The sequence below is a fragment of the Physeter macrocephalus genome, chromosome 6 (assembly GCF_002837175.3).
Source record: "Physeter macrocephalus isolate SW-GA chromosome 6, ASM283717v5, whole genome shotgun sequence".
Lineage (NCBI taxonomy): Eukaryota > Metazoa > Chordata > Mammalia > Artiodactyla > Physeteridae > Physeter > Physeter macrocephalus.
In genome coordinates, this window is record NC_041219.1 from 52,812,168 (window position 1) to 52,839,437 (window position 27,270).

General features: G+C 54.6%; 1 protein-coding gene across 28 annotated transcripts in view; it reads left to right on the forward strand.

Annotated features, from left to right (window-relative positions):
• The window catches only part of MICAL3 (microtubule associated monooxygenase, calponin and LIM domain containing 3), a 177,330-nt gene that overhangs the window by 113,227 nt on the left and 36,833 nt on the right, over positions 1–27,270 (forward strand). For 27 of the 28 annotated variants that reach the window (XR_008617618.1, XR_008617617.1, XR_008617616.1 and 24 more), the window contains 3 exons: positions 4,017–4,105; positions 4,828–4,915; positions 22,437–22,632. Coding sequence is in view for 23 of the 28 variants with exons in the window: in XM_028490750.2 (XP_028346551.1) it covers positions 4,017–4,105; positions 4,828–4,915; positions 22,437–22,632 (373 nt within the window). In the remaining 5 variants the exon portion in view is untranslated. Of the gene's footprint in view, positions 1–4,016; positions 4,106–4,827; positions 4,916–5,675; positions 8,918–22,436; positions 22,633–27,270 lie in introns of those variants that run through there. The other variant, XM_055085394.1, reaches the window with a different exon arrangement.

Here is a 27,270-nt window from a genome sequence, read left to right on the forward strand (position 1 = left end):
TATATATATATATATATATATATATATATATATATATATATATATATCCATCCATGGATGGAAACTTGGGTTGTTCTTGTATCTTGGCCATTGTAATTAATGCTTCTATGAACATGGGGGTGCATATATCTTTTATTATAATTAGTGTTTTTGTTTTCTTCAGATAAATACCCAGAAATGGAATTCCTGGATCATATGGTAGTTCTATTTTTAATTTTTTGAGGAATCTCCATACTGTTCTCCATAGTGGCTGCACCAATTTACATTCCCACCAACAGTGCACGAGGGTTTCCTTTTCTCCACACCCTCTCCAACACTTGTTACCTCTTGTCTTTTTGACGATAGGCATTCTGTCTGGTATGTGGTGATATCTTGTGGTTTTGATTTGCATTAATCAGGTTGTTAGGTTCTTTGCTGTTGGGTTTTATGAGTTCTATATATATTTTGAATATTAACCCACAGTCAGATACATGATTTGGAGCTATTTTCTCCCATCTCATAGGTTGCTTTTTCATTTTGTTGCTTGTGCTTTTGCTGTCATATATAGGAAATCATTGCTGAGACCAATGTCAAGGTGAATTTCCCTTGTTTTCTTCTAGGAGTTTTATAGTTTCATGTCTTCATTTAAGTCTTTAATCCATTCAAGTTCATTTTTGTGAGTAGTGTGAGATAGAGGTCCAGTGTCATTCTTCTGCATGTGATTACCTTGTTTTCCCAGGACCATTTATTGAAGAGACCATCCTCTCCCCATTAAATATGCTTGGCTCTCTTGTTAAATATTAATTGACTATATATGCAGAGATTTATATCTGGAATCTTTATTCTGTTCCATTGGTCTGTTTTTATGTCAGTACCATATTATTTTTAATACTTATTTATTTATTTGGCTGCACCAGGTCTTAGTTGTGGCACGTGTGATCCTCATTGCTGCGTTTGGGACCTTTTTTGTGGTGTGCGAGGTCTTTTTTTTTTTTTTTTTTTTTCATAACAGTTTTTTTCAAAGATTTATTTTCTATTTATTTTTGGCTGCATTGGGTCTTAGTTGCGAGATGCAGGATCTTCATCGAATCATGCGGGATCTTTCATTGCGGCACGTGGGCTCTTCGTTGTGGTGTGCGGGCTTCTCTCTAGTTGTGGCCTGCAGGCTCCAGGCCACATGGGCTCAGTAGTTGTGGCATGTGGGCTTAGTTGCCCTGCGGCTGTGGAATCTTAGTTCCCCGACAAGGGATCAAACCTGTGTCCCCTGAATTGGAAGGCAGATTCTTTACCACTGGATCACCAGGGAAGTCCCTATAATAACTTAATTTTATTTTATTTTGAATTTTTGAATTTTATTTTATTTATTTTTTTATACAGCAGGTTCTTATTAGTTATCCATTTTATACATATTAGTGTATATATGTCAATCCCAATCTCCCAATTCATTACATTTTTTTTTTTAAGCTGCGGCATGCGGGACCTAGTTCCCTGACCAGGGATCGAACCCAGGCCCCCTGCATTGGGAACACAGAGTCTTAACCACTGCACCACCAGGGAAGTCCCCATACTGTTTTGATTACTATAGCTTAGTAATATAGTTTAAAATCAGGAAGTGTGATGCCTCTAGCTTTGCTCTTCTTTCTCAGGATTGCTTTGGTTATTTGGGATCCTTTGTGGTTCCATACAAGTTTTACAATTGTTTTTTGCATTTCTGTGAAAAATGCCATTGAAATTTTAATAGAGATTACAGTGACTCTGTAGATGGCTTTGGGTAATGTGAACATTATAACAATATTCTGATCCATGATCACTGGATATCTTTCCATTTATTTGTGTTTTCAGTTTCTTTCATCAAAGTCTTGTAGTTTTCAGTGTACAGATCTTTCATCTCCTCGGCTAGGTTTATTCCTAAGAATTTTATTTTTTGATGCTATTATGAATGTGATTTTTTTCTTCATTTTTTTCTGGTGTTTTGTTGTCAGTGTATAGAAACACAACTGTTTTCTATATGTTGATTTTGTATCCTGCAACTTTCCTAAATTTCTGACAGTTTTTTTGGTGGAGTCTTTAGCATTTTCTGTATATAAGATCATATCATCTACAAACGAAGACAGTTTTACTTCTTCCTTATCTATTTGGAAGCCTTTTTTTTTTCTTTTTCTTGCCTGATTGCTCTGGCTAGGATTTCCAGTATTGAGTAGGAATGGTTGAGAGTGGGTATCCTTGTCTTGTTCCTGATCTTAGAAGAAAAGCTTTCAACCTTTTGCTGTTGAATATGATGTTAGCTGTGAGCTTGTCATATATGGCCTTTATTTTGTTGGTACAGTGCTTCTATACCAAGTTTTTTGAGCATTTTTATCATGAGAGGATGTTGTACTTTGTCAAATGCTTTTCTGCATCTGTTGAGATGATTATATTTTTTTCCTCTCTTTCTGTTAATATGGTGAATCCCATTTATTGACTTATGGCTAATGAACCATCCTTGCATTCCTGGAATAAATCCCACTTGATAATGGTGTATGATCCTTTTAATGTGCTATTGAATTTGGTTTGCTAATATTTTGTTGAGAATTTTTACGTCTGTATTTATCAGGGATATTGGTCTGTAATTTTCTTTTCTTGTACTGTCCTTATCTGGCTTTGGTATCAGGGTAATGATGGTCTCATAAAATGAGTTTGGGAGTGTTCCCTCCTGTTCAGTTATTTGGAAGTGTTTGAGAAGTATTGTTAATTCTTCTTTAAATGTTTGGTAGAATTCACCAGTGAAACCATCTGGTCCTGGGCTTTTCTGTTTTGTGAGGATTTTATTTACTGGTTCAGTCTCCTTACTCAATATTGGTCTGTTCAGATTTTCTGTTTCTTCATGAGACTCAGATTTAATAGGTTGTGTGTTTCTAGGAATTTATTCATTTCTACTAGATTATCCAGCTTGTTGGCATATAATTGTTTTTGGCAGTTTCTTACGATCCTCTGTGTTTCTGTGGTATCCGTTGTAATGTCTTCTTTCATTTCTGATTTTATTTATTTGAGTCTTCTCTCTGTTTTTCTGAATTAGTCTAATAAAGGTTTGTCAATTTTGTTTATCTTTTCAAAAAAAAATCAGGTTCATTGATCTATTGTATTTCTGGTTAGGTCCTCTTACTTTAACTTTGGGAATAGGAAAGTTCATTTGTCAAAGGAGCCACTCTCTCCAGATGAGAAGGATGAGTGGAATTACTCCTGTTTCAACAGTTTCTGTAATAGGGTCTATCCTTTAGTTTTCGAAAACCTTGGCTGTAAGTGGGGGGAAGGAAAGAGTCGGGAAAAAACAACCCTCAGTGACCGAATCCCACTACCAGCATCGTGGGAAAAGCCAAGGTTGGTGTTTTTCAAACTTTTGATCATGTCCACAATAAGACATACATGTTACACTAGGACCCAGAAAACCCAGGTGGGCACAGCTGAGCTGTGAGAAATAATCCTTGACTCTGAGGATGCCACAGTGCATGCTGATGCTTTTTATTAGGCTTTATTCTGTTTTGTTTTAGTCATAGTGCATTGTAGGATTTTTGGTTTGTTTTGCGTTGTTTTTAATGCTGATCCTGACCCACTGTGGGTCAGAGCTGCAGTTCGACCGGCGCTGGCTCACGGGTGCTTGCAGAAGGGCAGCAGGAGGGCCCCGGCCGGTTCGTGTTCGGTGCCACCCCACCCCCGGCAGCCTTCAGGCCGCCACCGCTTGTGTTCATTCTTGGTTTCTCCAGAAATGCTCCTCTGGCTCTTCATGTGACCACATCTTTGTTCTGCACACACTGCCACTTTGTTTGCTGGCCCTGCCGTGCAGGCTTCGGTCTTTGCTCCAGGCCCTGATTGGGTGATGGCTCCGTGGCCTCCACACATCCGGGCACAGGGGAGAGGAGGGCCTGGCCTCCCTGGACAAGAAGCCCGGGCCTGGGGAAGGCCAGTGCCGGGGCGAGTGGACGACCGTGCCAAGACCAGGGGTCAAGCTGGGAATTTCAGAGACTTGCTCACCCTCTTCCCCTGCCCCTTGCTGCCTGCAGGTAAATTCTACTGCAAACCACACTACTGTTACCGGCTGTCCGGGCCTGTACAGAGGAAGAGACCAGCAGTGGCCCCTCTGTCTGAAAAGGTAATGTTGATCGGCCGCAGTGGGTGGGGGGGCAGCAGGTGCTGTTTCAGTGCAGTGACAGGTCAGGGTGTGGCCAGCAGGCCCTGAATGGCCACTGCATTGTCTTTCCTGTGAATGGGAGGGCCTGAGAGATGGTCACAGTCCGGTATGGGGAGGGAGCATCTTTTCAAGCCTAATCTAATGTTGGGTTTCAGTAAGGTAATGTTCCAGCACCACCTGAGTTGGATTTGGAAGACCATGTCAGACCTTCTCTTCTGCTTACTGTGTTAAAAAAAAGGCTTTTGCCTTTGAAAATCTCACCTTTCCTGAGAGGAGGACACCAGAAAAGGACTTGGCTAGAAATAAATGCTCTGCAGCCAATTCCTTGAACTTTCTATATTCTGGGAATTACTTATCTAAGAACCTTCTTTTTACAAAAAAAAAAAAAAGTGAGTGTCATCAGCTCCCGCATCTGTCTTTCCAAGTGAGCTGTGTATTCTCTCCGCTCTGTGGTGTTGCCCTGTGGGCGTGCAGTTGACTGATGCTTCCCGGAGGGCCTCTGCGGACTGCAGAGAGCCTGTGGGGGAAGGGACGTGAGGTGCCTGCGGCTCCCGCGTGAAGCGTGCCCTGGCGCAGCTCTGGGTTTCCTGGTGAGGGCAGCAGACGGGCAGCCAGGCGTCATTGTCTCCTGAGATGTGGGTGCTTCACTCAGTCACTCTTCCTCTTCTTGTGGACTTTCCTAGGAGGCCAGGGGACCCCTGCAGGACGGCCCGGCTGCAGACACCAACGGACGGCCCAGCACCACTGCCAGCCCTGCCGAGAGAACTCCAGGTAGCCTCACTTCCTTGTTTGGCTGGGTGGCGCGTCACTCTCTCGGCCTCTGTGACAAGGCCAAGGGGATGAGCCAGCACCTCCAAAGCAACATTTCTTCAATTGGGCATCAGGTAGCCCAAAACCCTCTGGACTCCTTTTTCATGTGCCAGCTGCTTGCATTCGGAGTCCCCTTTCTCTATGGCCTGTCAGAGGTGCTGGTACAAATCAGAGGGGAGTTTCACTGGCCGACCGTGAGCCAGTAGGGGTGCTGTCTGGTGAGTGGTGTCACCCAGGCTTCGGTACTGTCTATTCAGAATCTCAAATTTTTATTGCTGGAGTGCTGGGACCTGCCCACATCCATCAGATACCTCAGGGGGTTGGCCCAGGCCCTGTCTAGGGAACAGGAGTTCAAAACAGGCTGCTTTTAGCACTGACCCAAGTGATGACCCAGGGCAGCAGGGCCTTCTTGTAGTCCCTCGCTGTGGGCTCCTTGGATAGAGCGTGGAATTGTGAAAAGGCCCCAAGGTCTGAATGTGTGTCCACCTGAACTGGACATCCTCCGTCCTCTTCCCTGCTCAGGTGTCTAGGTGAGCTGCTGCTGCTCTCCCACCTCACCTGTAACCACTGAAGGACATGCCCTGTCCTGGTCATTTTGGGGCATTTGAACTCCTAACAAGGATCAGGCCCTAATTGGTCCCACTTTCACTAACCTCTTCCTCTGTCAGGAGGTGAGTGCCACCACCCCACATCTAAAAACACATTTATTCTGGTCTTGAAGGTTTGAAGGTCAGGAGAAGGAAGGGCTCATGGGCACCAGACTTCTTGTGAAGAATTGTGTTTTTTTCCTTAAAAATCACCTCTCCCTACTCCCTGCCCAACACGCCTGTGACGTGTGTCCGCAGTTCCACAGACGTGGGTGGTCCTGATGCCCTGCGCAGCCCCGACGGCTCATAGCCCACGGTCACTGTAGCCAGTCGGAGAGGAAGTCGTCAGGGCCCTGTTTTCACCTGTCACAAGTTTCTTCCCTTCAGAGCAAATAGGTCTCAAGCAGCCGTTTACAAACTCACAGAAATCACCATACTGAAAACTCAAGATTATCAGCTAAGGCCAGAAACTACGGAGAGGGAGTTGGTAGTGGAATTTCCAAAATGGGAGAAGAGAAAAATTATCCACTCAGCCTTCAAATGGGAGGTTAGCAGAGTTGCTCCTTCGCCCGTGCTCCGGAACTAACGCAGACCCCGTGGTGTTGCTCTGGGGCAGGAGGGTGTCCCAGACGCTGGGCAGTGCCCCCGGGTGCAGTGACTGGAGCTTAGGTGAACTCAGCTTCTGCTACTACGTGTGCCCTGATAAAGTCTAGGCACGTTTTTAAGTGCCCTGCAGATTGGACCAATATTTTATAGCCATGTTTAAGCTACGAATGACTTGGTACCCCTTGAGCCCCTTTATAATCTGAATCAGAAGTGCTGACGGCCCTTGCAACAGGGGAGCTGGTAGAGACAGGGAGTGTGCCTTTGAGCAGGTGAGAACCACCTGGGTGCTCAGCAAACAACTAAAATGTTCGGCTCTCTTTGTGGGCATCTGAAGGAGAGCAAAGCCAGTGGAGGTCAGGCCATTCCTGAGCCAAGGTCGTGCACTCTGTCCGGTTCAGTTTGCCGTCTGACTGCCTGCTTTGAAAGCATAGTGGGCTTCAGGTTTTTAGGAGTTGTGGAGAATTAAGGGTTCCATAGAGAAGAGGACCATTCTGTGAAGCAGGGAGAGAAGATGAGAGCTGGGGTTGTGGTGACAGAATCAAAGTCCTGAGGACCTCCTTGATTCTGAAGGTGATGCGCTAGCATGATGTCATAGCGTGAGGGGTTCAAGATGTGAAGCCCAGTTGGAGGTGCCCTGTGGGCAGTGGCAAGGCCAGCGCCCGGGGCCGCTGGGGTCCAGTGAGTACCTGCCTCTGGAGGCCCGAGCTTTCCGAGAGTGTGGCTCCGAGTGTGGACGTGCCCCAGGGCACCAGCACTTTCCCTTCATAGAAGAGGAGCAGGGTCATGGGTGTATGTTATAGTTGGCAGGAAATTGATTTCTTTTTCTCCTTTAATAAGGATTTCCTTCTTTAAATCCCAAACTAAAGCTTTGATTGGTTAACTAGAACTTCCTTTTGAAAAGCTTCAGAAAAACCCAGGTGTTTCGGGGCTTCAGGAAGTGTGTTGTGGACGGCAGTGGTCAGGCTGGTTCCGGGCACGTCCCCTGGGCTGCACTCTGAGCAGAGCTGCTAGTACGTGGAGCGTGGTTCACGCCCCAGATCCGCATCCCGCAGGAGGTCGGTCTGGAGGAGCCGTGACTGTGGTTGGCACTGCTCTGTGCCCCCCTTTAGTTTGTGGCATTTCCCTCTTTTTCCTGATGTTCTTCTCCTCTTACACCAAAATGACTGCTGGTGCCAAAAAACCCCACAAACCCATGAGTTAGAACCTGGTCCGGTGTCCTCTGTCTCTGGCCCCCTGGCCTGCGGCTGCTGCCTGATTTAGCATCTTTGTTTGTAATGCGCTTTTAATGTAGAAACCCTCTTGCTGTTCTCAAAATCAGTAAGTGCTTTGTTTCCAAGCTTCTTATACTTAGTGCTGCAGGTCAGTGGACCTGGCACAGATTTTCTTACCCTGGCCTCATAGTACCTGCCCTGACTTGAGGAAACATTTGGATAACAACGGACAGAGAAAGAAAACCCCCAGTGGGATGTTTTGCCCTTGAATACAAGACCCTCAGTTGAAGGTTTTTAGATCCTTTTTTCATCCAGAGGAATCCCCTTTACACCTCACATAGTGGGTAACCAGAACTGAAGCGTACTGGCATGGGGTATCATAGGGAACAGAAGAGCTTAGCTTCCAGTACAGGTGACAGACATGGGATGGGAGAAAGGCTTCATGTCTGTCGTCTTATGGAGAGATGATCTTAACATAAAAGCCTGCCTCGCTGTGGCTGGTGCATGCCGCGTCCCCACACACATTGCACAGTCACCCTTGGGTTCCGTAGTTTGGATGCTGAATGAGCCATTAGGAGATGCAGGCATTTCCCACACCAGCTAGAATAGCCACGCGTGGTACAATCCTGGGTTCCTGCTGTTAGGAGGAAGTTATGAGATCTTCCCACTGCTTCCCAAGCCCTCTTCCCTTATAGGCATTTCTGGAAAACCTATTAGAAAAGCAAAGAGAATTCCGAATCCAGCTTCACTCTCCAACCCCACCCCAAGAGTCCAAGTAGACGGTGATGTGTGAACACTTACATATATACACACGTGTGTTTGCGCTGGCTTAGTTTCATATCTACAAGTACACGTTTATATGTTGTGCCCTAAGTGGTAATAACAATACTAGTGAAGCTTCCCCAAGCTTCTTGTCCCGTGGCTCTGGCTTCCACTGGGGACCGTGCCACTGACCTGGCGTAGTGTTCCCATCGGGCTTTGGGGAGAGCAGAGCAGCCAGGTGCCCGGGGGAGGCGGGGGCAAGTGTCCCCGGACATGAGCAGTGCACACTCCCCACCCCAGAAAGGTGACTCAGACAAAGCAGGGGAGCAGGGCTCTCGCTCAGGAGCCCCAGGGGGCCGCTTCGCTTCCAGGCGCGGGTCTGTTAGCACAGTTTCCTGCCGTCTCCTGGTGCTTAGTGTGTCTGTAGACAGTGGACTCCTTAGTCTCTCCTGAAAGGGGCCTCAGAAGGCCTTGAAGGCCTGGCCAGTGAGGTAAGGGGCTCTGCACCCTCTTTCCCTGACCCGTTAAGCTTGGGGTGGGGGGCGGGGGCAGGCAGCAGGCGGGCCCCCAGGAGTGGTACAGAGGCCAGAGCTGTGCCAGGGACGGTGCGCCTGTCTGTCTCCGGCCTTCCTGCTGTGAAGCCTCGCCTTTGCCTTCGTCTCTGACCTGTGCTGTTGTGCGTTTTGGTGTGTTTCTTTGTGAGTTGTTTTTATTTAATTGTGTAACTTTGTTTTTCCGTTATTGTGAAACTAAGGTGTTGTGCTTTTAATTTTTTTTTAACAAGTGTTACCATTCTTATTTAAGAGAATAAATTCCAAACAATCTTCAGGTTTCTGAGTATTTCTTTTCCTCCCCTTTTTCCTGATTGGAGGGTGGGGAGGGGTCGCTCAGGCAGGTCTCAGGAGTGGGCGTGAAACCAAGGTGCCTCAGGATTCTCACTCCTGGGCTGGGCTCGGGAGAGAACATAGGTGTATTAAAATGGGGAAACAGGGTGTTTATACCTAAAATACAGGTTCCCATTAGCGGAAGGGCCCCTGTTTGCGGGCGGCATGGTGGAAGACATTTTGCTTCCTTGCGTGGAGGAAGATGCCACCTGTGTCCCCCATTCCGTCATCCCACATGAGGGCCCTGAGGCGGGAGCAGGTGAAGGAAAAACCTCTCCGTGGAGCCCGCCTCTGCCTGAGCCCGGGCCGTGCCCTCCTCTTTCCGACTAGCTGGTGCCCTGGGGACCGGAGCGCTTGGGCCCCTCTTCGCTGCCTTGAGGCTGTCGCCTGGCGTCAGGGACGGTCCTTGCTCTGTCCTCCCAGCTCTGTTTCTGTGACCTGGACACAGAGGCAGGGGGTCCAGTTCTGCTTGGCTCCTCGAGCCTGGAGGGCTGAGCCCCCTTCTCACACACACTGTGACCTTGGCAGCGGGGCCTCTGGTGCCGGCCGGCCCGCTGACCACAGGGGCACAGCCGTTTGGGTGCTGAATGGGGCCAGGAGAGGGCACGTCGGAGGGGGGCCCTCAGCGCCAGTCTGCGCCCACTGCTGCTCTAGGCGATGGCGGCCTGGTGTGAAGCGGCCTCCCGGCCTCCCCTCCACCCAGCGGCCCCCTTGGGTCCCTGCGCGGCCACAACACCATCACTGGGTTGGGAGTTGGTCCTGGCAGGGAGAGCGCCTGCCTCTCCCGGCCTGTTCGCCGCCCTCCCCCTTCTCTGAAATCAGTCAGTCGGGTCTGTCCTGGGCCCTGCAGAAGGCTGGGAGAAAAGAGAGTCAGGCTGAAGACCCTGGAGAGCTCCCTTTGGGTCGAGTTTCTTTCTGAAACTTGAAGCCCATTCTCTTTTTCTCTCATTGGTTCCCTGGCCCTTCCCTCACTGGGACACTGCCCAGGAGGGCTCCTGCGTGTGACGGGGGCGCAGGAAGCAGTGAGAATGGGCTGCCCTCTTTTCCCGTCCTGTCCCCTGAGGGACCCACTGAAGACAAGCCCCCGCTTGGGCCTTGCCGGCGTGTCATAGCCAGCAGACAGCTTCGGGAAGACTCCTCCCTGAATGCCGGGCCCTTTCACAGAGCTCTACAACCTCACCAAGACTCCAAAACCAGGCCTTACCTGGCACCTCAGATCCAGCCAAGCATCCAGCAAGTGCCAGCAAGTAGATCCATCCTAAGGGCCTGCGGGGAGAAGACGTGCGTGCTGCGGTAACGCCTCTTGCTCCACAGTTGCTCTGGGGGCAGGGGTTGGGGGAGGCGAGGCTCTGCTCCAAGAAGGACAGTGGGTGAGAGGTTGAGTCGCCCCTACACCCAAGCCAAGCAAACCTGACCTCGCCCTTGATGGTGTCCACAGGTGAGGTCAGACTGCCCCCATCACTCCCAGAGGGGCGTTGGTATAAAGGGCAGTTTGGGGATACCTTCTGGCAGAAGGGTGTCCGGGGCCCCAGCTCTGCCTACTAAGAACAGGCTCCTGGGGCCATGCTAGTGATTGCTAGAAAAATCCTTAAAATTGAGTCAGAATTTCTGTTGCCTCTTACGTGTTCTTTACCTCTATTTCTGTACTCACCAGCTTTCCATGACTGTGCATTAATCGTATGAAACTGTCCCTAGTATGAGTTCCTATTCTGTACTTCTGTAAAATGTCAGGGTTATTTCCACTGTGTCACTGTTGTTTCATAGTGTCCTTGCCTGGAATTGTAGGTCTTTGGTGGTTATTTTGTGTTAAGGGGCCCCGATCACCGGAAGAGCTCGGGCCCTGCAATTCAGGCACCTGCTTGCTTCTCTGTGGTTCCTGTGCCCCCGGTCCCGGTGTGACTGGGCCTCCATCACAGCCGACTCCCCAAGAAAGCTTGACCCTACTGGGGGCCCCTGCAGACTGTGCTGCCAGACGGAGGTCGGGGCTCTGGAAGGTCCTGGGCCTCAAACACACGACGAAATCGGGGCTGTTTCAGTGCAGAGGCCTAAATAAACATGTTTTCATTCAGTTCTCGTGTTCTTCCAAGGTAATAAAGCCGGGCATCAGTGGAAGTGAGTTCCTGAGAGTGTGATCCTCCTGGTACTTTGTGGCTGCTCAGAGATCAGACCTAAAAAGTGTGATTAGGGACCTGAGGGTGGAGAGTCTGTAAGACGCCTGAGCTCAACCTGGTGCCGAAGGAGAAGAGCTGATGTTGTCACAATACGGTTATAATAGGCTGTTTATTCTCGTTCCCCTGTTTTCTAGAACTGAGTCAGGATCTAGAAAGACCAGGCTGGAGAGACCAGCTGTAAAATTTCCCTCCCACCATTTGCCACCAGCAGACTTATCTGGGTTAGTACGTTCTTCCTCTAGAAGAGAAGGCTCTGCCCTAGGTTCTGTCTCCTGTGAATTCCTCTAAACCAGCTCCCTGCCTGCCTTCAGTGGGGCGTCAGCGTTGCTGGAGGCCCAGGAACACAGGGATCTGGGTGCGGGGAAGGCAGCCCCAGTGGAGGCTCTGGGCCCTGGGGCAACGGGGCTTGGCCAGCTGCCTGCGGGAAGGGCCAGAGTCTTGCTGCCCTCTGCCCTCGGGGGCTGCTGAGAGCCGACGGCCGTGCTCCAGGCGGCTGCAAATACCACACCAAGGGGCCGTCGTGTTTACAACCGGGAGAGCCCCTGCCTCTGCTGGAGTCTCCCTCAGATAAAAATAGGGCTCACTGCTGTCAGTCTCCCCCAAGTGTTTATACTGGTGCATCTGCCCTTGGGGCTGATGTCACATGAACTCATAGAGAACAATTCAGGAAGACGCGTAATGGGGTACAGCTAGTGTGTAGCACTTACTGTGTGCCAGGCACTGTCCAGACGCCTTCTGTATACGCATCCCTCATCTAATCACACCGTAGGCTGTGAGGAAGGTAGCATTTTGCAGACTGGATCGAGGCCCCGTGACTGACCGGGCAGAGCCGGGTGGAGTCAGTACAGGACGCGCACAGTGCCGCGCCCTCCACTCCCGAGGCCTCCAGCCTCAGCTTGTGTGCACGGGGCAGCGGGAAGAGAGCTGCGTGTCGGCTCCACCAAGATGACTTTCTAAAAACACGCACGAACGCCCGTGTCATCCGTGAATGTGCATTTGGTTATTTCTGGGAAATACGTGTCCCCAGATTTTTAGCGGTGACCCCAGGGCTGAGAATGTGCCTTTGCAAAGAGGGTAGATTCGAGAGCAAAGGGTTTCATCACTGGTATGTGAAGGGGGAGATCAGAAGAGACGGAGGAGGAGAATAATGATGTTGAATCGACTGCTTTTCATTTTCTCCGTATCAGCACTCTTTGATCAGTACAAATGATACCAAGCCTAAAGTCGTGCTATTAAGATGTCCCTCCACATGGAACCTCCCTGTCCGTCTGGAGGAGCCAGGCTTGTGCTCCGGGATGATGTTCAGGGCTGCTCTCAGGCAACAGTCTAGCTACTTCTGACTTGTACGCCTGTTGCTTATTTCTCCTCTACGCTCGCATCTTATCACACTTCTCTAAGAGGCCCTGGGGATGGTGGAGCTGACGGTTTCCTTCTCTTACTATTGATGCTTTACAGCTGCCATTCACAGTAGTTGCCTGGCTTGGCCCTGGGTGGGGTTGCCAGAGGAGAGGGAGAGATGAGGATCTGCCTCCTTCTGTCCTGACACTTTGAGCAGAATCACCCATGACAGGAGTTAAACACGGACATTCTTACCTGTCAGAGTTTGGGCCACTCCAGACTCCACTCACGTAAAATGACGCTTAAATCCGGGCTAAGCGTGTTTGTCATTGCAGTGAGCATTTTGGGTTCTGCCGTGTTGGATCAACTTGGGTTGGGCGCAGAAGCAGCTCGGGAGACCTGAGCACATCCAGGCCCAGCCTCAGGCAGGCGTGTCATGACGGGCCCTGCGAGCTCATAGGGGATGTTTTTGGAAAACGGAAAAAGAAGAGAGTTGGGGACACGGAGAAAGAAGCAGTGTTTTTCCCCGTCGTGTTTCCACGTGTGCTTTTCCCCCTGCATTTAGTGAGCGGGCCTTCTGACGTACCTGTCAGCCTCCAGCACCTGGCCTCTGTCCCCAGGCCCCACGCCGGAGGGCTGGGCGGGTGGACGGGGGACGGCGGGACGGGCAGCATCTCCGTGAGAGAGAGACTCCTCCATACCGAAGGACAGTGAAGGGCGGGGCATGTCCGCCCGGCACGTGGACTGTGTGCCCCACACGGCCCTTCCCGACGGGCCCTCCACGCGCTGCCCTCCGAGGTTCAGGCCGCCTCACTCTGGTGGCAGCATCACTGCTCTGTCCTAAGGACCTTGTCCATTGGGCCGCGATCTAGCATCTGGTGTGCTGGTTGGCCTGATCAGTGAGAGGTGGGAGGTAGTCTGCTGTGATTTCCAGGCAGGGCTCTCGGGCTCAGCACTGTTGACGTTTGGACGGATAGTTCTTTGTTGTGCTGCGTTGTTGGCTGTTTGCAGTATCCCTGGCCTCTTCCCACTGGATCTCAGGACACCCCCCCTTCCCAGGTTGTGACATTGCCAGGTGACCCCAGAGGAAAAGAGCACCTGGTTGACCACCACCATTCTAGACTAAAGTCAGGAGAAGTAAGGACAGGCCCTAAATGTAAAATTAGCCTCCATTTGATTGTTCCCTGTAGGAGACCAGGGAAGAGAGTGCGTGAGGACAAAGAAAGTGATACAGACCGCACTGGACAGCAGTGGCCTGCCCGCCCCTGTTAGGTTGTGGGCACACGCCTCCCAGCATGTGACGCTGTGTACACGTCGGCAGCCGTGCCGGGACTGTGTGGGCTGTCAGACAGCGAGGAAATGTTTTAGAACAGGAGTCCATTTTCCTGAACCACAGTGATCGCCCTGCACCCCAGAATGTGCTCATCTTCTGAGGTGACCACAGCCTCGGAGAGCAGAGCTGGGTCTAAAGCGAACAAACACAGATCTTGAAGAGAAGATGCGGCCTGTTATCCTTGCTGTCTTCGGTCATTCATCTCTCTGAGCCTTAGCTTCCCCATCTATTAAGATCATAAAATGGAAAAAAGGCTCCCTGCTGCTCTACTTCATAAGATTGTTGTCAAGAGCAAATAAGCTAAAACATGTGCAAACTCGTTTATTTAAAAGGATTACAGGAATATCAACTATGATCGTTGGTGGAGATTCCAGAAAATGCTGGCATAATCAGAGTGCGAGTGAGTTAGGGTTATTTCTGCTGACTGGGCGATGCATCCTGCGGGGTTAGGACCGGCTGGCCTGCTGGGCTGTGTTCCCAGCCAGCAGAGATTTGGGGAAACAGAACACTGAGGAGGGCTGGCCGTGTCTGGTCCTGAGACAGTGGGTGTTGAATCTCTGCAGGGCTTGGCTAAATTTGGCCTTGCTTGTTCCTCAGCCTGCATGGATGGGCTGTGAGGTCACCTGCTAACTCCACGACACCCTGGGGGCTCTTCACTGGAGGAACGGAAGAAAAGCAGTCCTGGATAGGTTGACGTTAAGCTGAATTTCAGCACCCACGTGACAGTCAGAGGACTGTGCAGGATTATAGCTTCTCTTAGGCAGAGCTAGGGTTACACGTGGGCCTAGGGAAGGTGTGGCTCCCTACAAGCCCCCAGGGCCTCCGAGCCACCTCCTGGCCTGGAGTCAGCGCAGGGACAGTGCTTCGTGGGTGCCCGGCTGGCCGCTGGAGAGGGCTCTGAACTCCCAGCACCAGCCGCGCAGGCCCCCGTGCCCGGACGTCTCAGGGACCGGCTGACAGATGAGAGCGCAGGTGTGACGGGCCCGAGGGCCCGAGGTGCGCCTCAGGTGGTGCTTGTGGGCATTGCTGGAGGAGCTTGGCTCCTTTCCCACAACAGATCTACGGTGCCTGAGGGGAGGCCGTTGCGGAGATGCTGTCTTTGGAAGGAGCCTGTCGCAGAGCAGAGGGCCTTTCCTCGCGAGGTGGGTTTGTCCCTGTTGAACGTTGGATTATGGGCAGGGCCTCGCTTCCCACCTTCCACGGCTCAGAGGCCAAGCCCGCTCTGGGGCTGTGCAGCTGGCCCCCCGAGAGCCCCTCGCAGCCAGCTTGGGACGCACTCTGGACTGAAGTGCCCCGGAGGGGAGGGGTGCAGTCCAAATGCACATCTTGGGAAAAGCTCATCATCTTGCAGTGCCTGGCGGGCAGACTCGTGGTCCTTCTCTCCCCTCCCACCTCTCCGCTCCGCGTGCTTGTACGGGCCTGGTCCTCCAGTGAGCGAGATGCTCCCTGGAGCTCAGCTGTTCTCCACGGTGAAGTGAGGACATGCGTTTAGGACATCAGGTCGTCTGAGATGGTGTCTTTTCAGAGCCTTCCTCCGTGGAGTCTTGCAGGGTGTTGGCATCTTCATAGGAATTTCTCTGTCCCGGGCGCTAAGGGAACGGCTGCTGTCTTCGCAGAGGTGGTGTTCCTGCCTCTTCTTGGGGCCTGGAACAGCATCGAGCTCCTTGAGACACGCAGAGGCCCTCAGTGTTGTGTGTCAAGATGAGGAAACCGAGACCAGATTATGTCCAACCAATTCCTTAAAAGTATAGTGAAGTGTTGCTGTAGTTCAGATCCAGGCTGAGACCTTCCACCTTGATTGTTTATTCAAGATGCTTTACCGAACACCTGCTCTGCCACACTGAGGGCACCAGAACCACAGAAGGCCGGGAGAGCCCTGTGCAGCAGACCGTCCCGTGGGTGCGCTCAGGAGGTGGCTGGTGTGATGAAGGCGTGCTAGAGCCCTGGGGGTGCAGAGGGGCCGGCAGCAGCACGCAGCAGGAGGAGCAGAGAGCCAGGCTGGGCTGACCTGTGGGCCATCCTATCTTTACCCGCCTCTTCTTAAGATTTCAGAGGCTAGCCCCATGAGTGGGCTGGTGGGCAGCTCCCGTACCGTGAGCTGTAGGGACCCCCCCACCCCCGGTCTGCTGGCCGCACCCGTGGCTCCCGTGCGTGCACAGGTGTGTGGACTTGGGCGGCCAGGTGGGAACAGCAGAATTGCAGCTAGAGCTCAGCTCTGGGGGATTTAAGAGAAAACACAGCAGACCCCAGCGCTTTAGACAGCAGAGAGGTGGCCGTTCTGCGGGGTGACCCAGCTGACAGTTAAGGGTCAAGTCGAATTTCATCTCTGAGATATTTCAACACATGAAAGATATGTTATCAAGAGAGCTACATGAAGCCCTGGTAAGGTGTTTTTTTTTTATGGAGACTCGGGTACATGCCTTAAAAGAGACCTCTTTGCCTTGGCCAGTTAGAGTGACGTGTGCCAGGATTTCCACCTGCCAAAAAGACACCTTTGGGAGATGTTGTACTAATAGCAGCAAAAGTCACGTAATGTTAGAAAACTAGCGTAACAGCAAAAGTTCCCTGGGATCCTGCAGACGGGGAGCCAAGGGCTGTGGCAATGGACGAGCCCCTCAGCTTCCTGAGGGGCCTATGCGGGCTGCAGGCCCCCCACTCCCGCCTGGTGGGTCTCCTGGGACAGTTCGGACTTGTCCCTGTTGCGCTTCCCCTCCTTGGCCTCTCGGTCACTGCCCGACGCTTGGTAATTCAGTATCTCCCCCTTGCGTCCGCGTGACCTGCTTTTCTCTGTGCCCCACGTGAGCACGCGCTCCCCCTGGACGCCGCGGAGGCGGTGGGTGTGGAGGGGCAGTTAGCGATCCCGTCCCTCGCCGCACAGCCACACGGCCCCGGGTGCCGTCCGGGACCGGTCTCCCAGGGCCTGTGGACATCAGAGCCCTGGGTGGTAGCAGCGCCGGCAGTGCCCAGCGGCGGGGCATGCAGCCCACGTCACAGTCCTGACTCAGCGGGTCGCCCCTGTTCCTCCATCACCTGCTTCCCGAGCAAAGGAGCGTCTGACAGCCTCCTGTCCTGTGACCTCGGGACATGCTGTGAGCCCCACCCCCTGCCAGCAGGAAACCACAGAAGAGTCTGTCGGAGGGTCCACGTGCAGGGGCCGGAGTCACCTCACCGAGGCAGTGCTTGGAAACTCCTTCCTTTGGCCTCCAGAACCAAAGCGCCGGCGAAGCGTGCAGCGTCCTCCAGAGGGAGAAATCGCCGTGCGAGGCCTCAGGCGTGCGGCCGGCCCAGTAGCGTCTGCTGAGGCCCAAACCAGCTGTCCCAGGGCCCTTCTGAGAAGGCCTCGGAAGCAGCCCCAGTGAGCCTTTCCCCCAAGGGGGGGCCTCCTCCTCCTCCCGCAGACACCAGACCCCACTGTCCCGCCGGATGGGAGCGGAGACGGGATCCCGGGCAGAGCGGCCGCCCGCTCCTCGGACGGCTGAGCAGCAGCTCAGCCGGCAGCTTGAGTGGAAGTGAGGTGAGGGGAGCGGGCTGGTTCTTCCCCGTGGGCCCGCTGGGCCACTCGCATCACGGGGCCCCTCTCGAGGGCAGCGCCCCACAGAGGCGGCGGTCTCTGGTCCGGACAGCGGTCCTGTCCCGGGTGGCCACGCGTTGCCGCAGAACTGCAGCAGGGACCCCCTCGCAGCCCCGTGAGGACGGGGCCTCCTCGTGAGGAGGGCGACCTCTCCCCCAGGGTGATTTCACGCGTGTTGCCAAGGGCTTTGGCAGCGCTCGTCCGTCAGCTGAGAGCAGGTTCTCCCGTGAGGAAAGTTATTTCCTTGAGAATGATATATGGAGCTCATGCAGGCAGTGACTGTCCCAGGGCAGGGCCGTCATTCCAGCTCAGAGCCTTTCTCTTATTTAGGGTGCCACCCAGATCCTGGAGCTGTTTCCCTGTGGTCTGTGGAGCTGGAATTGGCCTCCAGTGACCTGAGATCTGCTTGCCTGGACCAGGGAAGAGTCAGCCTAGGAATGATCCCAAATCACCTGTCCCACTTGCAGCTGGGAAGCCCCTGTGTGTTGTCGCGTCAAAAGCATGTGACGTGGAGCGGCCGGGGGTCTCGGCCTGACCCTGCTGGTTCACTCTGACTTTCCAAACTGCCCTTCTGCAGCCCCTGCTCTCCTGGGCTCCTCTGAAGCTGATGAGACAGAGAGGACCCTGGGGCGGCAGGTGGGGGTCCTCTGTCTGTCACGGTGTCTGAACCACTGCCAAGGCCTCCTCCACTGTTACTTCCTTCAGTGTCTTAATTTATCATCACCATCTGGTTAGTCTGGCAAATGGCCCTTTGCTCGGGACAGAGAATCAAGGATGCTGATTTTGTTGATTTTTTGCGTTTGTTTGTTTTAATTTCCCATGACATTTTAAGGTTAGGGCCCAGGAATGCTAAGCATATTTTGGCAGTTGGTGAATTTTGGGTACTTGCCAAGCATCCTCCGAGTGCCACCTTCCCTTTGGGAAAACGGCCTCCATGGGGACCCGGCCCTGAGGGAACATCCTGCTTTCCTTGGTCGCTGAAAGTGGGTGGAGACCAGAGGGGCCTGGGGCCTGACCAGTGAGTGACTCCAGTCCTCCCGCCTTTTACAAAGTCTCCAGTGGGAATGTCTTAGGCTTCATGGCCCACAGCCTCCTCTCTGTGGGGACTGATGTGTGAATGGTCTGAGTGTTTCTGGCTTCGTTTTTGTTGGTTGTGGCCAAGCCCAGTATTAAGTTAACATCTCCCCTCCCCAAAGCCCCAGACTCTGGGCTTGGGGCTGGATGATCCCCTGCTCTATGCAGCCTGTGGAAACTCCAGAGAATTGACGCTGGGAGGAGGGCAGGATGTCATTCCAGACGCCAGACGCTCTGCTCCAGGACATTTCCATGGAGTCTCTGTCCTTCGTCATGAAGGTCACGGTGGGGAGGAGATCGTGGTGAAGACGCCTCTGCGGGGGAAGGCAGAGCAGGACTCCAAGGAAACGCGCCTTGGCGGCAGCACGCCAAGCCTCTGAGCAGACGCTGTGCTCCTGGAACTCAGGTCTTGGCCGCACCGCTCACCAGCTGTGTGACCTTGGCAGCTTACTTACTGTCTCTGAGCCTCGTGATCTCATTTGCAAACCGTTACCTACCTTAAAGCTGGCGCCTACCTCCGTGTTCCTCCAGAGCGCCCTCCTTGGATCCCTGGGTGGGCCACGCACCCCTTTTCCGTGCTCCTGTGGTCCCGCGTGTGTGCTCGAGCCCTGATGCCTCTACACGCCTGGAACCATCCCCGTGAGGACTTTCTTTGCCGTGCCCGGCCTGCGGCGCTCGGAGCAGAGAGCAGTTGCGCCTGCGTTGTTTCCCCAGGTTCTCGTGGAACTCCTGGCAGACACTGTGCGTTTCCCCCAAGGGTCTTCCCGTGAGTGTGTTCCTTCTCTACCTTGAAATTGCTCAGTCTGAACTGATGATGTGAGTTGTTTTCCCTGAAGTGACAGTTCTTACTCTGTTTTTCTTCTACCATCTAAAAGAAATACTGATCTTTATTCCAGATTCATGGAATTCCCCCAAACTTTGTGCTCAGGTAGTTGCCACCCATTTATTTCCCTTTCCGTTTAAGGGCAGTTGTCAAAAATATACGATGGGAAGGACAGGATCAAGTGGTACTGTAGTCAGGGACCCTTGGCCTTGTCTTTATCGAGCTGGGTTTTGATGAGGAGAAAGAAGGAGGCCGGGAAGGCTGGTGTTTGGAAAGGCTGGCCCCGCGATTGGAGGCTGTGCCCTCGGAGGGCCTGGGGGCAGGTGTGGAGACTGTAGAGACCGTGTCCACCTGCTGTGCTCCCTGCCTCTTTCGTGCTGTCACCTGGAGACCACGTGTTTCCTAATTTTCCACACGCCCTCGTCCAGCATCAGAGCTCACACTTCGGGGGCCTTGAACTCAGTGTTGAAGGACAGTCCGGGGGTGTCCAAAATGAGGCTCCCGGGGCGCCAAGACCGGGACGGGCAGATGTGTGCATACGGCACAGGATTCGTGCCCAGACCCCACGGTTATACATTTACCTGCATTTGTAAGTGAACACGCCTCAGGTCTTGCTTTTCAGAAAGAATCTCTAGTGATTTGAAGGCTACTATTTGGTGGGAGATCCTGGTCACTGCAGCAGAGGCGCTGAGACTTTATTCCGTGACTGCCTGCGTTCACAGGGTTATTTCTAATGATTTTACGAGGAGGTTCGGAACATGCGCACGACAGAAGGGCCAGCCTTCCAGATGTTTTCTGCACAGCCTCTCAGGTCACAGAAGTTACTAAATCAGTGTTCCCACCCCGTCCTTCAGCCCTTCATCAGGGGGCTTCTGGGCTTCGCCTTAAGACCACCTGACACTGGCTGGTGTGACTTCAGCTGCTAACCCTAGCGTCGGTCCCTAAAGCCGAGAGTGTCACCGAAGCCAGGTGCCTGCCCTGGCGGGACGCAAGGCCCTGTGCCCCGCCCCGCCCCGGTGCCCGCGTCCCTCCACCTGGGCCCCCTGTGCTGCTTGCTCTGCTCAGAGCCTCTTCCCGGCCTTCTGTGTCCAGTAACTGTCGTTTGCAGCCCGGGGCAGATGGATGCAACGAACTTGTACAGATTGGTGGTGAAAATGCTCCTGGACCTCAGCTGTATCACCTAACTCGTAGAAGAGGGAGGCAGTGTGTATGGGGCACAGAGATGGCACCTGCGCAAAAGCGCGTACATGCGTGTGTAATTCACTTCGTACTCGTAGTAAACCCTGCGATGTGGGATTGTCCTTGTTCACGGATCAGGAAGCGAGCTCTCAGTGGTCGTGTGATTTTCCTAAGGTCCTTCAGCTGGTCACTGGGGGAGTCCGGTGTCTCAGCGGGCCTGCCTGACTCTGCACCACATGCGACGTCCTGTCACAGTGGACACAGGAGACTGGTCGGTGGGCCTCTTCTGCTCAAACGTGGGGTCACAAGGTGTATTAGGAAGGGTAACGATGGAGATGGGGGAGGTGGGGGGTGCGTGACGGCGACATTGGACACCTGAGTCCTCAGAGTCCACGAGCCCATCGCGGCCTCAGATTTCTTCCTTCCTTCCATCCTTCCTTCCTTCCTTCCTTCCTTCCTTCCTTCCTCCCTCCCTCCCTCCCTCCCTCCCTCCCTCCCTTCCTTCCTTCCTCTCTCTCCCTCTCTCTCCCTCTCTCTCTCCCTTCCTTCCCTTCCCTTCCCTTCCTTCCTTCCTTTCATTTATTTATTTATTTTTGGCTGCATTGGGTCTTCGTTGCTGCACGCGGGCTTTCTCTAGTTGCAGCAAGTGGGGGCTGCTCTTCATTGTGGTGCGCGGGCTTCTCATTGCAGTGGCTTCTCGTTGCGGAGCACGGGTTCTAGGTGCCCAGGCTTCAGTAGTTGTGGCATGAGGGCTCAGTAGTTGTGGCTCGCGGGCTCTAGAGCACAGGCTCAGTAGTTGTGGCACACGGGCTTAGTTGCTCCATGGCACGTGGGATCCTCCTGGACCAGGGCTCGAACCCGTGTCCCCTGCATTGGCAGGTGGATTCTTAACCACTGCGCCACCAGGGAAGCCCAGTCCTCAGATTTCTTCGCAAAGGAATGATAGAGTCTAGAAACCGCCATCGTGGGCCTCCCAGAGCAATAATTGACCAGGCAGGGTCATCAGTGGATCTTTAGCCCCCTGACGTGGGTATTCTGGGAACAGGTAGTCCAGGGTCTCTCCACATCACCCCCCAGATTACTTATTAATTACAAAGGGGAAAAGGTCTCTTTACCACAGAGACGTGGGTGGGCACCAGCTCAACCAAGCCGTCCAGCTGGTGTCACCAGGACCGAGGGGGCCTGACTGTCCTGCGTGGGTGCAGTGGGAGGGGCCCAGAGTCGCCCACGAGGTGTTCCCGTGGAACAGAAAGTCTGCCGTGAATCTAAACGTGAGACAGACAAACCCACAGTGTGAGAAGCTCTGCAGAACAGCTTACCTGGACACCTCAGCAGACCAGCCAGATGCAGTGCCCAAACCTCGACTGGGTCCTGGACCATTCTGGGTGGGGCCGCAGGTCCAGACCATGGGATTGCGGCAGCAGGTCCTGAACCGAGCGGGTGGGGACATTGGGTCCTGGACCATTTTGTGGGGGGCAGCGGGTCCTAGACCTTGTCGGAGGGCAGCAGGTCCTGGACCATTCTGGGTGGGGCAGCAGGTCCGGACCATGGGATTGCGGCAGCAGGTCCTGAACCGAGCGGGTGGGGACATTGGGTCCTGGACCATTTTGTGGGGGGCAGCGGGTCCTGGACCTTGTCGGGGGGCAGCGGAGAGCACTCCCTTCTCAACAGGCTGCTTTCCCTTGAGGGCCAGTCCTGCCCCTGCCCCCCGCCAGCGTGCACCGCTCGCCAGGCTGTCGCGTCCCTGCAGGGCAGATGGGGGGTCTTCTGTCTTCTGCCCCCTCACACCAGAGACCTCTGGGCTCTCCGGGGCCCGACCTTGTTGACTGCTGCCGTGTCCGGCTCCCTGGCCTCGTGGGACGGCTGCCCCTCCTTCCAGGGAGAAGTTCCTTCCCTCGTCCCTGTCGCTGATCCCAGAACTTTGCTTCTTGCTTGTCGTGCAGGCCCGAGCGTGAACGGCCTGGAGGAGCCCAGCATCGCCAAGAGGCTGCGGGGCACCCCCGAGAGGATTGAGCTGGAGAACTACCGCCTGTCGGTGCGGCAGGCGGAGGGGCTGGAGGAGGTGCCCGAGGAGACGCAGGCCGAGCACAACCTGAGCAGTGTGCTGGACACGGGGACGGAGGAGGACGCGGCCAGCAGGTCAGCCTGTGGGGCTGCGTCTGCGGCGGGCGGGGGAGCGGGGCCCCGAGCCTGACGGCCTGGGTTTGTGTCGTGACCCGTGACTGGGCGGGTCGTGTGACCTCTCTGCCTGTCCCCTCGTCCGGGTAAGGGGTGGCAGCACCAGGGCCTCCTGCGGAGTCGGGCGAGGGTCCCGGGGTAGAAGGTGCTTGGGACAGAGCTGGGCACGTGTAGGCAGGCGCTTGTAGGCGACGGCTGTGGACTCCAGCGTCTGACTCCTCACCTGGTCGTCCTCCGGGGCCTGTGAAATATATAGGATGTGCATCTCGCCCCCTGGGGTAAGGAAACCGATGGTGACCAGGCCTAGGATGGAGCGTTGACTGAGGTTCAAGCCCACGGTCTCTGGTCCACATCCCGGGCTCTCCGTGCTCCCTGCCGCCTGGTGCTCCAGCTCCCCGTCTCGTTAGTCAGAAAGGACCAGTTTGTTTGACTTGATTCAGTGATTCAGTACTTACTGAGCATCTACCAAGACCTTAACCCTGCTTTTCATTGAAAAGGAACAGAAAAAATGTGCCCTGGGCTGGTGTTTACAGGTGTGTCGGGGGAGGGGCTTCCGCGGGGGCGGTGACCGCGCCCCTGGGGGTGGGTTCCATGGAGGCTCTGGGGTGACTCAGCCCCCGGGTCGCTGTGCGGTCTCGGGGAAGCTGTCTCACCTCTCCGGGCTCCTTTCTTTCTCCCGTGTGTGGAAAGGAGCAGAAACCTGCATCCCAGGGCCCCTCGCAGTGCGTGGCGCTGGCCGGCTGAGCCGCGCGCACCTTTGGGGAAAGTGCCCCACACGCCCCCTCGTCTCTGTCCTTGTCTGCGCATCCCCGCCACCCGCAGGCCTGCCTGAGTCAGTGGGGTCAGTGCCCAAGTCAGGGCTCAGCAGGAGACCCCACGGGCTGGAAGAGAACAGGACAGGCAGGTGGAGTGGAGTCAGGACAGGCGGACGCCCTGCAGCCCCCCTCGCGGAGCCTCCCCGACCAGCGCCCTCAGGACGCGGCGCTCCCGAGGTGGGGCGGAGTGGAGGGCTGGGCTCGGTGACGTGCCCAGACCCTGTCCTGCAGGAATAATGTTTCCTGCACTGTGATCTGTAAACCAAGGCATTATGGGGCAGGAGTGGAGGTGATGTAGCCTGGGCTTTGCAGGAAGGCTGAGTCACGGCCTTCGCAGTGGGTGGGGTAGAAGGATAGGTCAGTCGGCACCCGGTGGTGTAGTAAATGCCCCATCGTACTCAAATTCCCATTTGAAAAAGCGCTAAGCGTGGATGCTCTGTGAAGTGTAATGGTGGTCTCGTGAGAGTGCGGCGCCAGAGCTGTCTTATTTCCCCAAGGAAGCCGTGAGATGCCCCCGTCCTTCCTTGGGGAGTCATCGGACTTGAAGATGAGAGATGACAGCGTTTCCAGGAACTGACCGGTCCAGGCGGGGATTCACTCTCCTCTTACCTCGGGTGCCTGCGGTGGGGGCAGAGCGGGGGGCACCGTTTGGACGTGACTTAGCAGGTGGACAACCCAGACTTGAGGCCTAGCTCCACCTTCTGTTAGTTGGGGGCAAGTTTCTTACGCTCTCTTGCTCTCCTTTCCTCATCTGCAAAGGACACTGCGCCTCAGAGGTTTGCTTTGAGGATAAGACCAAATAACGTAGTGGGCCCAGTGTCTGCGCCCGGCGGGCAGTTGCTGTAATCACTGTCTTACCTGTGGATCCGTGCACAGCCCAGGCGACCCTCACTAGGAGAGGCAGCGTAGTGATTCCTGTTTGGGTTTCCTTGAACAGGTGGTTTAAGTGCCAGAAATCGGGCTTGCCTCGAATTTGCCCTGGGGCAGTGGTGACCAAGCCTCGCCTGCATCAAAATCATCTGCCGGCTTGTGAGAGCACAGACAGCTGGGAGGTTTCTGTCCCAGTCCGTCTGGGGTAGAGCCCAAGATCTGCATGTCTCAGAAGTTTCCAGCTGGTGCTGTGGTCTGGAGACCACGCTGTGAGAACCACTGCCCCAAATTTCTCAAATGTCCCTGATGATAAACACGTGTGACACTTGGTCGGAGGCTAATTCCTGGCCTCGCTCCTGCCAGGGTCTCTCACTCAGTGGACGTGGGGTGGAGACCAGGAACACCTGTTTTCTCAGATACCCAGGCGATTCCCATCATCTTCGCGGTTTCCTTCACACAAGCAGAGAATCTTGGCCGAGGCCTCCTCAGCTCCATGACCCTTCCTTGGAGGGGCGGGAAGGAGCCTCTTCCAAAGGGGACCCTGGAAACAGTACTTCCATTTTCTCTGGGAGAGCCTGGGTGCCGGGGCAGGAGATGGCTGGTCTGCTTTCCGTGTGTTTTCTCCTTCCTGCTTCGGGGAGGGCCGGAGCCCAGGTGTGCTTCCCAGACGGGCAGCCAGGGCTGCAGAGGACTCCCTGAAGGTCACAGGAGACAGGCCAGCCCAAAGGGTGACAGCGTGAGGAACGGCCCCTCCTGCGAGGCACCCCTGACTGCTCCCCTCCTCACCCTTCACCCGCAGGGTGCCGGCCTGAGCGCAGAGTGGTCTCCACTGCGTGCAGATCGCAGGACCCGGCAGGTCTCCTCCACAGGCGGCTCAGTGCTTACAGGGTTGGCAGGGTGGGCGGGACCTCGGGGCGGTCGAGCGGGACAGGGCATCGCTCGGAGAGGCTCTGATTACCAGCGGGTTAACTTAAAAGTGAAGCCACCCACAGCTTCAGGTAGTGTCCATCCGCGGTGGCTGCCCGAGTTCCCAGGTCGACCACGGCAGTCAGGAGCCGGGTCGTGACCTTCCTCCTGGGTTTGACGGGGTGACCTGATGTGGGCGGACGCTGGGGGTTCCTGACTCCTCAGCCAGACCGTCCCGCCTCCGGAAGGCCGGCTTCCTAGTTTGCGGGAACGGGGATGACAGCAGTGGCTGTGCCCTTGAGCTACTGTGTGATGAGCTGAGCTGACCCACGGGAAGTGCCTCGTGCTCCAGGCACGTCCTCCTCCCTGGATCTGCTCCTCTGCGGCCTCTTTTACATCTGGAGCAGACCTTGTCCCTTGAGAAGCTGGTGCGTTGACCTTGCGTCCTCCTGCCAGCCCACCGTGGGCTCGGTGAGAAGACGGCGCCTGGGGAGGTTCAGGGAAGGCGCTGTGAGAGCAGTGATTCGGCCACACCCAGCGGGGAGGCTCCTGCTCCGTGGTTCCAGCGGGACGCGCCAGCTCCGCCGATGGGCTTTGCTGAGGGGCCTCACAGGGACCACCTCCCACCCTGTGAGCTCGGATGCAGCTGCCTGGCCTTGCTCGCTGCGTCCCCTGTCTGCTTTCACCCGTCTCGGCAGTGCCAGGCAAGCGATAGGAGAGGGTGTGGTCTGGGAGGCTGCCTGGATCAAATAGCCACACGGGGATGTAGTTACAGATGTGGAAACAGATCCCTGCTCTCGTGGAAAGCTAGTCTTGACGACTACATTTTCTGGCTCTCGTGTCTCCTGGGAGGCCGTGTCCTGAGGTCCCCGTCTCCTCCCTAAAGGACAGGGAGGTCGGTTGTCTTGCATTTTGTTCTGCTGTGGGGATTCTGCCCCTGGAAACGTCCCAGGCTGTAGCCCAGGCGGGGAGTGCGCCTCACACAGATCCTCCCTCCTGCCTCTCGAAGGCCAGACGCAGAGATTCAGGCGCTGGGAGCAGCCCGAGAATGTATTATAAGATGAGCCTCGGGGAGTTGAGTTCACACTGCGAATCTTACATAACGTGAGGAGTCTAGCCAGACCGGAGCGCTGCTCTGAGGGCCATGGATGGTGATGCCTGGGGAGGAGCGGCTGGCAGTACCTGCCCGTCTCTCTCTGTCTTTCACCAAGGCGGGCAGGGCGGCTTGCCTGTGTCCCATCTCCAGAAGCACGTGGCACTCCAGAAGCATGGTTGACCTTCAGCCCTGTTTTTATGCTCTGTGCCTCCCTTGCTATTCTCCGTGGTCCTTGAGCTGTCACGGCTTCTAGTGGGGCCTCATCACGCTAGCTGCCCTCATGACACGGCATGGGGAGGGGCTGCCCTGAGCGCACCCCCCAGAGAGCTGCCCGCCGACAGCTGGGGCCCCAGTGTGCCTGGCATGAAGGAGGGCTGGCTGGCCTCCCTGTCCACCTAAAGTGTTGCAAATCGACCTGAGGTTAGTGCCGAGCACAGGAGGCACTCTTACCCTGATTTCACATTCGAAAGATGTTAAATGACACACACAGGCTCACACGTTGTCGTTAGTTAATAAGAGTAAAGAAATGAAATCACAACGATAAGGCAAAAATCATGGCTAAGTAAACACTGAGGGCTAATCGAACTCCAGAGGACAAGCTTTCTGTGGTCCACTTTCTTATGTCTTCCCCCTTGAAACTGCCTCGTAGAGACCCCCAGCGCCCTGCATTTACCGCCCACCTGTCCAGTCCTGGTGTTTGCATCTTCTCTCCCCTGACCCTGAAGGTCTTTTCTGTGACGTCTAGGAGTACTGTGAGCAGAGACACTCAGTGAGTTCTAGTTGAATGAGTGAATGAAGTAGGAGTCGCCAGACTGAGCTGCCGACAGTGAGAAGCTGCTCTTGCTTTCTGAGTTCAGCGGCTGAACTTCAGTAGGTGCTCAGAAACGTCTGCTGAATGCATGAATGAATGAG